At 37.5% G+C, this 11310-nt stretch overlaps 1 protein-coding gene and 1 pseudogene across 1 annotated transcript; both read left to right on the top strand.

The window, feature by feature from the left end:
• Positions 1-265: 265 nt before the first annotated feature.
• On the top strand, positions 266-4965 carry LOC113345371 (glycine-rich domain-containing protein 1-like). The gene is made up of 7 exons (XM_026589141.1): positions 266-745; positions 836-1337; positions 1428-1691; positions 2812-3344; positions 3442-3566; positions 3658-3842; positions 4244-4965. Exons 1-7 carry the CDS (start codon positions 561-563, stop codon positions 4817-4819), a joined length of 2370 nt encoding a protein of 789 aa, XP_026444926.1. The 5' UTR covers positions 266-560; the 3' UTR covers positions 4820-4965.
• A 138-nt stretch (positions 4966-5103) lies between these two features.
• LOC113345372 lies at positions 5104-7548 on the top strand (annotated as a pseudogene).
• The last annotated feature ends 3762 nt before the right edge of the window (positions 7549-11310 follow it).

Below are 11310 nucleotides of genomic sequence, written 5' to 3'. Positions count from 1 at the left end.
TGGTATCAGCTCATATAAATCATATTCCGCTACAAATTTGGATCTCATAATGTTTAACATTGTATTCGCTCAACCACCTATCTTATTTTTTCCCTACACAAACACCCCCACCAAAATCAGATCTGATTTCTTCACGGGACCAATACACAGTGCCAGACCAGTCAAAAACAGTCAAACTATAGCAGTTTCACTGAACCTGGCCTTGGAGTAATTTGACCAAATGTTCGATTCTTTTTCCTCTTCATAAGACAACAAGCCAGAGCCTTGCAAAAATGTCACATGGCCAACCATAATAACAACAACTTGTCTAAACAGTCTTTGTTTCTCTAATATTCTATCATCACTCTGACTCCCCCCTGCCACATCACTATCAAACCTCCTTACTCCAATCATGATATCCTATTCCTCCTTCTAAAGAATCCATCCCATTACTAAAAAGCAGCAGAAAGAAAGACATTTCTATTCATCAATCTTATTCTCTCTTCTCCTCAATATTTCTCTGTTCAAAGAATTTGAGCACTAATTTAACAAACATTCCGAAAACAGAGTAATTCAAAAAAATGGCAGGAACTAAGTTGAGTGAGAAATCCGATACAGAAGAAGATGAAGAAGAAGAGTATTTAAAGATCTTTGATCCAAGTATAGATTTGGTTACAGCAGGTAGAAGACAAGTATCATTTCTACAAAGGGTCTTTGAATCTCAATGGTTTCATCATCTTCCATCTATCATTCAATCCATTAGAAGGTATTTATATATACTCTGTTTCGTCTCTGTTTTTTATTTTCATGTGAAGAATCACTTGAATTTAGTTTATAAAATTTGATCCATTTTCAGGTACGATGAATTATGGATGCCATTAATTTCCGATCTTTCAATCAATTCGAAAACCCCACCAATGATTCTTCCTCCTCTTGATATCCAATGGGTCTGGTTTTGTCACACACTTAACCCAGTAACGTACAGAGAATATTGCCAATCAAAATTCTCAAGATTGATAGAGAAATCTTTAATTTTCAACAATGAAAACGAAGAGTATGCATCAAACTGGTGCAGAGATATTTGGAGTTGTAAATACCCAGATGAACCATTCGACATCATTGAATCAACTACTACTTCAGACGAGTCAATCACAGTAGATCAAAGCATACTTGATGAAGTCATGAAGCAGAGATTTTTATATACCAAATTCTCCAAGCCTTATATGATTGAACTTGTTTATTTAATCGCGGCGAGAAAACGATACGCCAGATTTCTTTATCTGTTGCATAAATTCAAAGAAGATTGTTCAAAGTTAATACCCACTCTAGATATTCAATTAATGTGGTTAACTCATCAGGTAATATTACAAATTAGCTTTATCTTCATAGTTTTTTTTTTTTTTTGAGTTAATTGGATTAGGTTATGCTGAATTTTGTTATTGAAACAGAGTTATCCGATGGTATATGCAAGAGATATGAAGAACATAGAAGATGATTTGAGCAGAGTGAATGGAATTTGGGATAAAGTGAATGATGAAGATATGAAAATGACTAGAAAGTTGTGGGAGAGATTGTTTGATCAACCTTATGAGAAAGCAGGTGGAATGCTTGATGAGATTGTTAAATCAATTAAGATTCCAGTTTATTGGGATGCTTGGAGTTCTGATGTCAATGCTAAGTACAAATCCTTGGAACCAAGGTTCTTGCTTGAGGTTAGTTAATTAATTTAATTTTAGAGAAAACTTTATTTAGTGTGAATTTTACTCAAAAGTGATAATGCAAACTTTCACTTGCTATGCAATGAGTTTGGCACTCGAGTGGCATGGTCATGTGTTTTTGATATCAGCTCTATTAAGGGCCGATACCGGTTCATATAGGACAAAAAAATCCTAACGATCCGGATCATTGGATCGATGGACTGATATCAGTCCCTAATAGAAATGATATCAACCAATACAAATCATGTTAAATGGATTATACGAACTCCCAAATGATTTTATCATTTGCTAGATGATCATAAATTTTTGAACGATTTTATTATTCTGTTAGATTATATAAACTTTCAAGTGATTTTCTCGTTCCGCGAGATATACACGCAAACTTGCATGTGATTTTATTATTCTACCGGAAACGCATCTGAAAATTTAAGAGGCCAATTAATTTTACGTTCACTTTTTTTTTTTTTTTTTTTGAAGCATAACTATGTTAAAACATAGTGTATCATGGTACTAATTTTTTTCTAGTAAAAGATATTCTTTTTTTTTAAGGATCTGGGGACATGAAGATCACAAATTAGTGTCAAGGTGGATACCATGACACCATTTCTTGCAGCATTTTAATAATAGAAGTACCTAAAATCACTCAAAAGAAAAACAACAATATCTGTTGCATAAATAAAACATTTAACAAACACAAAAAGTTAGGTTTTGAGGACTTTATTGCTGCCAGCTTGTCTATTTGGTTCTTAACTTGGTCATGTGTCCAAGAGATACGATGAGATTCTCCTTTTAACTTGGTCATAGTTTTTCTTTTACTTATTTTTTATAGATTTAAATCATGTGTGCTTTTTACTCTCTTTTTATTCTCTTTTTACTCCAAATCTGAAAATAAAAATACCACAACCTAAGTTACCAACCTTCAGAAGAGTTAAATATAACTTTACCTGCCTTGTCCTTGGTTTTTGTCGTTTCTCGCTGAAGCTTGCACAAACAAGTCGCTTTGGCCGAGTGGTTAAGGCGTGTGCCTGCTAAGCGCATGGGGTTTCCCCGCGAGAGTTGGAATCTCTTAGCTAGAAACAGATCCTGATCCTGACATGGTGGTATATTATATCAGGTATATGTGAGCATGAGAGCAGACCGAGAGATAAAAGAAAGACAGGAAACATGTTTACGCCTAAGGACAGTCCGATGCCATCGAGAACTGAAAATCAGTAAACCCACAATCTCGGTGCAATCAGATTCATGGGACAAAATGTGGCATCTTTGCTGCGAATTTGGTACTCGGGGCATAATGCTCGAGCTTGGGCAGCAATCAACCAGTGGTGCTGCCAAGAGTTCTTGTTGTAAAAAGAAGACTAGTTTGAAAAGTACGTTAGTGTTTTTATGGTACGATTTGCTAAAGGCACCGTCGCTTACACTTGAAAAAGAACTGCAAGAAAAATGGATGAGAGCAGTGGCTTCAATAACACCACCAGCTCAAGCGCCTTACCTGTTGAAATGTGTACCAGATTGCGTGACCGATGATTCAGGCGCGATGATATCAGATGTGATACTGAAAATGAATCTTTATAGACCGCAAGACGGACGGTGGTTGTCCAGGACAGTCTTGGACCATGCTGGGAGGGAGTGCTTTGTTTTACGGATCAGGTAATGTGCCATAAGTTGCTATTGATTTTCCTAGTAACAAATGCATGCAATATTTGTACAAACTGTGGCCAGATTCTCACATCAATTTGCATGGCAGAATGGGAAGTGGGTTTTGGAGGAGAGCAGGTGATGTTCCAGTTGCCGTGAAAAAGGAGGAGAGAATCATAGAGGTTCGTGAAGGTTCATGGCGTTACGTTGCTGGCTCGATTGGTCGAACTCCTCGTACGTCTTTCTTTCGTACTTTATCATCTTTCGAATGTAATTATAAAGTAGAAAATACAAATCGTGATGCAAATTACAAATGATTTTGCAGACAAGGTAGTAGGAAGTGCAACACCCAAAGTAGAAGAAGGTTCAAGCTCAAGCTTAGAGAGCAGTGCCAAAACTTGTTGCTGGAGTCTTTCAAATGGATATCAACTTGTGGTACAATGGGACTCATCATCATCGGCTGGTCTAACTTTCAATCTCAGCAACCCCAGCACCTCGCGAGATTCGTCGGTATGTCACATGCACGATATTTCTGTTACATCATGTTGTGTTGGATCTGACTCGTCTGGTATTTCCGTTACATCATGGTGTTTTGGATCTGACTCGACTGACATCACCTGATTCAATGTTTTTTTTTTTTTTTTTTTGAGTCTGATCAACTGAATTCAAAATATGCGAGTCAATGCTTAGTCCAATGAGTTAGGGGCTTTTTATTCCCTAACTCGAACGGGTCCGAGTCAGCTCACGAGTCAGATCTGACTCAAACTAAAAAAACAAAACATCGGATTTGTGCCGAGTCAGACCTAGATGCTGAGTCAGCAGGAAAAAAACACAAACACATCTGTTGGTGTACATACCTCTACATATACGCTTGATAGACGAACTAAGTTTATGTAGTTTCTGACTAGCAGGTTGTCAGATTGCTAAAAGGGAGGAAAATGCAGTACCAAGTAGTAGATAATAATGATCACGAACAAGTAGTTTCTACCAAAAGCGAAAACAAACAAGAAGACGACGAAGAAGTGTTTGTGACAATGGTAAGGTACACAGAAGAGTACCCAAATGGGAAAGCAACAGCTCTAATGAACTGGAAGTTACTGGTAGTAGAAGTGACACCAGAAGAAGATGCAGTAGTAGTACTACTCTTGTGCATGGCGATACTCCGAAGCGTAACCGAAATGAAGAAAGAAGATGTTGGCGGGTTGCTGATTAGAAGAAGATTAAAACAAACACAACTAGGCTTAAGAGACTGGGGTTCAGTGTTTCTGCCAGTACCTAATTCTAAGTCTAACTCGGCGGCGAATTTTAGTTCATCATCATCATCACCTCATCTAAAACCATGGTATTGGAATCCTAAAGTTGTAATGGCTTCTTCTGTCGAATCTGATTATCATCACAAAACAGTTAGACAACCATCTGGTTACCATTATACAGAAGCAGAAGGTGGTGACAAACTCTATAAAAAAGGGTTATTAATCATACCTTAATTCAATATACAACCGTTAATTTTAGCACAGCCAAAATTAATAATGAGTTCCTTAATTATAAAATTTGTTTGGTCTCGCTGAAATTTGAACTTACGACCTAAAAGTCACTTTGATTCTTGAGATAAGACACCTTCTTCTGGCTCTAACGTGTATGTCTGTCAATTTCGTTTTGATTTGGTTGTTTGGATTCTGGAAAATGACAACGAGCACAACAACTCGTAAGTCGTTTCGAGGATGGCATGCATGCACGTTTCTCGAGATTCTTTAGATTAATGGGACGATTTTGTTTGATCAGAATATTATAGGCCGTACTGCATTGCTGTCGTTATGATTCTTGAGATAAGACCTTCAAAAATCTCTACTCCTCAACACAAAATATCGGACACGAAGTAGATGGAGATGAAACAGTTGAAGGATCAAACGAACTCTGATGAACAAGAAGAAGTAAACAAGAAACAGAACTATCCTGTTACATTGAAGGTATGTACTATATATAAATATTACTACAGTTTTGTTTAGTTGAAATCGAAGTTTATTATGTGAATGATAAAATAGTTTTTGTAACCCATTTACACAGTTTGACAACATTGTTTACAAAATTAAAACGTAGAATCAAGGATTCCTCAGATATACATCATGGAAAAGTAATTCGAAACTCGAAGAGAAAATGATATTGAATGGAGTGACAGGTGAAGTAGTACCTGGGGAGATGCTAGCAATGTTAGGCCCCTCCGGTAGTGGCAAAACAACCCTTTTAAATGCTTTGGGACGTCGACTTACCGGTGGAGGAGATCTAAGCGGAAGCATTACGTATAATGGGAAGCCTTTCTCGAATGCTATGAATCGGAAAACCGGTTTCGTTACTCAAGATGATACATTCCAGCCGCACCTTACAGTGACAGAAACGCTCATATTCACTGCTCTTTTGCGATTACCGCGAACGTTCACTCTGGAAGAGAAGATTACGCAAGCGAAAGCAGTGATATCTCAACTTGGGTTAGCTAAGTGCAAGGACAACATTATGGGTGGTGCATTTGTGAGAGGCGTTTCAGGCGGAGAAAGGAAGAGGGTTAGTATAGGACAGGAAATGCTCATCAACCCAAGCTTATTGTTTCTCGATGAACCAACTTCCGGTCTTGATTCGAGGTCGGCTCAGCAAGTCGTTTCTATTTTGTTGGAGCTAGCGAACGGAGGACGGACTGTTCTGATGTCGATTCATCAACCTTCTATGAATATATTTTACATGTTCCATAAGATTTTAGTGTTATCATCAGATGGTAATCCGTTGTATTTTTGGGAAGACAGAAAAGTCCATGGATTATTTTTCGGTCATTGGCTACTCCATATCTGATGCCACTACTAATCCGGCAGACTTCCTTTTGGATCTTGCTGAAGGTAATCACTTCAAAACTTCATTGCTAAAGGTTTCTATTTTGTTAACTAGTTCAGTGATTTGCTGGAAGTAAACGCTCAGGTGTTTGTCTAGGCCGTTTGAACGGTGAAAAAGAGTTCATGGGGATTAAGCAAGATCTAGTGTCTGCTTACAAGACCAATCTTTTGGACACAACCAAAGAAGAATTTCTGGAAACGGGTAACCTTCAACTAAGTGCTCAATTCGAAGAACAAGTGGATGAAAAACAGTTCAGTGAATGGAACACATCTTGGATTCAACAGTTTTTGGTACTGCTCAAAAGAGATCTAAAAGAAAGAAAGCATGAATCTTTCTCCGGCATGAATGTCTGTCAGATATTGGTTTTTTCATGTATATGCGGACTTCTCTGGTGGGAATCAAGTTCTTTACAAGATCAGGTATGCAGAAACCTAACATTCTCTGTACATTTTTGCGCGTGCTCCCCCTAAAACCAAATTTCGTTTATTGTTGAAGATGGGGTCTTATTCTTTTGCACATTGTTTTGGAGCGTTCGACCGTTTTACAACTCGGTGCCTACTTTCCCTTTAGAAAGAATGATGCTTACCAAGGAGCGTTCATCAAGCATGTACAGACTTTCTTCCTACTTCATTGCTAAAACAGTCGCTGACCTTCCAATGGAACTTGTCCTGCCCACAGTTTTTGTCGTAATAACGTACTGGATGGGAGGGTTAAAACCGACCGCGGCGCACTTCTTCAAAACATTGTTTGTTATCCTGTACAGTGCACTGGTTTCTCAAGGCGTTGGGCTAGCACTTGGTGCAGTTGTCATGAATATCAAGGTTTCTATAACATTTGGTTCAGTCATAGTTGAGACCTTCTTTTTAGCGAGTGGGTTTTACGTGCAAAATGTCTTGAAATTCATATCATGGTGTAGGTACATTTCTCCTACTTATTTCACTTACAAGCTCTTACTAGCTTCCCAGTTCAAGGCCGATGATTTATATCAATGTGGCCCGAATAACGCTACCTGCAAAATTGGGAGTTACCCTGCTATAGAGAAGATTGGACTTGGGAATGTAGCGATGTCTATTATCGCGCTTACTGTAATGCTTGTAGGCTACAGAGTCATTGCTTATCTTGCGCTAATGAGAATTGGGTCGTCCATTTAAAGCATTGTATACTTGGATTTGTAATTCTAAACAATGCATGAACCACAAATATGGAGATTTTGTGCCGTTTCCTGTAACTTACAAGTGTGATGTTTATAATGGACGCAAAATATAATGTAATGTAAATGGTACCGTGGAGAATTGCATATATTATGACCGCAAACATGGCCTTGTATAGTAATATTGCATCAGCGTACGTGATTATTAGCATTTTTTGTTGGATATTTTCAATAACATATAAAAATAAAATGGTTCTCGTTCTTTGGTTTGCCGCTACGATGAGGGAGTGTCATGTGTTGTATAAACACAATGGATGTTAGTTGGAGATTAAGAGGCACCTCTAATGGTTGTGATGGCTTACAAAAAACACAACCATTCCCATTAGACACCTTATGTATCTTTTGGAAGCGAAAACGCATCTCCAATAGGCATGAGTTCCCTATAAGTAGTGATGATTTATTTTCATTCAAACAATGAAGAACATCTCAACTTTCTCTGTTTTCTCTCTTACAAACATCACCAGAAACAAAACCGGTGTGTTCTTGGTTGGGTCAAGGTTATACAAGCTTTGAATCCAACATTGTTGTGGGGCTTCAAGTATCCTGACGGAAATATCCATTGACCTATTTGTACTCGCCAATCTTATTGGGAATGGTCGAATAATTGTCTAAAATAATCTATTATTAGAGCCTTGAACCCTAATACAACATTCTTTTCTTCACCCTGTTTAGTGTCAGTTTTCCAACATTTTTCGATCTGCTTCAAAAATAAAACACAAAATGAAATATATCCATGCTTTTCTTCTTCATGTACCTACCGCTTTATTTATTCCCGCGTAAGTATCAGAGTTGAGTGAAGCTACGATTTCCACATAATCTACTGAATTACTGAGCCCGAAACTACTTATGCTCTTGGGTTTTCTACCCCCATGGATTCTTTGGGTCATACATAAATAAATGATAGCCAGTCCTTACTAGAATATGACCATTCCTGAAAGACGAAATAAGCTTTACATCATCATAGTTAACAATATGATTTCTATGGTAGTCAAATGTATAACGTGGAGTCCAAGATTCTTCAACTCCATAATCTTGCATAACCCAAACTTCAAAACAAACCTTGGAAGTCGCAACGACTACACAAAGGCATCCTTTCAAAACTCCAGTGGTCATCGACAAATGCTTCTTCTCTAAGAGATCTTTTGGAAGTTGCAATTCGTTGAATTTTTCGTCGCAGAAATCAAAGACGACTATTAACATGGATGAGTTTTTCTCCGACGCTCGTCCTAACCAGTGAAAGGCTCCATTAATAAGAGTATCCATTTGTGGGTTGTAGTTGCGGAAAATCCCACAACTACACCCAATGAAGTGATAAGAACACAAAGTCTAAGTCATGGAGATAAACTTAAACATTAATGATATTAAGAATATGGTGTTCTTACAAATATTACAAAGATTCAAACACATAACAATGGAGATGATGAATAAAAGGTCAAACCCTAATGGACTCTTTTCTCTCTTCTAGGAATGGTTTTAGCTCTGTTACTTGACTGAATTCTTTCTCAACCTGCCTCTCTCTTCATTATTTGAATCCTTATATAGGCAAATACCATGGTAGAAGAAACCGGTTTCACGTGCAAAATCTCTGCTAATTGATTTCTGTTCATGCTGTCGTGTTCGCCAGGCTTTGGGAAGATGTCGTTGTATTTCGCGTTGTTGCTTCGTGCTCTTCTCGATTGATATCGTACTTTCCCTGTCGCATATTTGTTCTTCGTGCTTCTTTATCTTTATCGCATAATTAATCTTCGCCTAATTTCTCTCTTCTCCGTATTAACGATCTTCTTAATCAGGGCGAGGTTGTGATTTCGCTTTGTGCGATATTTCGACTCTACATTTTTCCTCTTCTCGCATTGTTCTTCTGTAAGAGGAATAGTGCGAGAATCCTTTGATAAATGCTTCATATATGGCTTTACTTCTCTCTTTATCCAACATGTTTCCGGTTTTCCCGTGTGATTATTTCCACATGTAGTGATTCTTCCTTTTCTTGATTGACACATCTAGGTTATTATTACCTACGATTAACATTAAAAGTTTGAAAATTACAATATTCAAACATAACATGTTATTCTTTTTTCCCAGTCCGAGATACAATAATCAACGCGGCTTCGAAATGTAGAAACGACTATCCTCTCCACTTGGTATAAGCATCTTGTACCACAAACCTGTCGTCTCCGTGCCTAGCAAGAATACAGTTGTACTCGGTGCACAATTTCATAACATGGTGCAATCTTGAAGAAACATGGGCTGGTTCATAATCATGGCGTGGCTTCTTGTACATACCAACAAAAGGACCCAATGAAACGTTAATCCAAAATATACTCTCATCGTGATGTTCTTCGGGTAGATCTTTCACAATATAATATTTTTTTATCCATTCGGTCTCTTCCTCAACTTTTTTTAATCTTTCTCTTAGATGGAATTGTTCTTGACCTTGTTTTTTTGCCTTGATTTCCTCTTCTTCCTTCTTCGTTGCCACTAACGATGATTTAATTTTTTTTGGTCGTTTGTTTCTTTTTTATATTGCTTCTTCCATTGCTGTAATTGATGTAGTTGTTCGCTTGTATCTTCGAAGTATGTTGTCGATTGATGATGAACTTGTCATTGAAAAGGTTTTTCACTTTTATTTTCACCTCAATGATATCAGTATGGTGCATAAATTAGAAGGGGTTACCCTCCTTAGATAAGTTAGATTCCCAATGGCTCTTCTGTTTTTTAAATATGGCCATTGAGGTGAGCTGTCACACGAGTCTACGGATACAACGTATGCTTTCGTATCAATAATGCACTACATTCGGTTGACATGGCTACCAAAACTAGCTCCGAATATATAAATTGGGCGTGTAGTTAATAGAGAAAAAGCTCCGATTACATATACTTTGAACTCGGAGTCTTAACTTGTAATATTCGGGGGATAAGGCATTTTCATAAACTCCCGAATATACGATGGCCCAAAAATCAGAATTTGGGAGAAACATATATTTTTCAAATTTTGAACTTGTAATCATCGGAAGCTACTTCATAAACCTAAACTTCCGAATATGTGTTGGCTAACCTACTATAATGGCCATTGGAACCACCTAGAGCCATGGCATGGTTTGTTTTGAACTTGTAATATTCTGAGACTATATGATTCCAATAAACTTCCGAATATACGATGGCTCAAAAATCAGAATTTGGGAAAAACTGAGATTTTCCAAATTTTGAACTTTTAATAATCGAAAATTAATATAGTAACCTGAACTTTTAACAATTCACTATTTTTTTTAAAAGGAACGGAAAAGGGGTTGCTCGATATTTTAGAGGGACCCCTAAGGGAAAACATGGGAAAGGGGTTTCTCTATATTTTAAAGACACCCCAAGGGAAAATATTTTGTATTTCTTTAGCATTCGGAATTTTCCTTAATGTTTTTTCAGAGTTGCCAAGCTCAAGTTGAGCATCTACTACATATGCTAGTAGTAGGTGTATTAGGGTGTTTTATCCTGGAGATATCCGTCCCGTGAGGGATATAGCATCACTCTTGAGTGTAGCCGGGCGCTAATGTCTTAAGGAAAGCGTGTTGAACACGCGACTCACTCTGTTTTCCAAATTTTTGCCCTGTTGCTGTTGGAGATATGGGGAGCTTGTTCGTTTCGTCAAAGCAATCACTTCCATTATAAAGGAGCTAATATCAATAACTTTTGCTTATTTGATTTTTTTTTTGTTTTGGATTATTGCACCCAAGAATCTTAAGACATTAGTTATTTGTAATAATCGAAAATGGTTGGTTTTGTGAATCATGGATGTTAATTGTGGAGTGAAAAACAAAAACGAATTTTTGGTCAGCTGTAGAGTTTCCAGTATATCTCTTAACCTAGAAGGAATTTCGGATATCACTTTTGACCAAATGTAGT

Source organism: Papaver somniferum, unplaced genomic scaffold (genome assembly GCF_003573695.1).
Source record: "Papaver somniferum cultivar HN1 unplaced genomic scaffold, ASM357369v1 unplaced-scaffold_81, whole genome shotgun sequence".
Lineage (NCBI taxonomy): Eukaryota > Viridiplantae > Streptophyta > Magnoliopsida > Ranunculales > Papaveraceae > Papaver > Papaver somniferum.
This window is presented reverse-complemented; position numbering and strand designations above follow the sequence as displayed.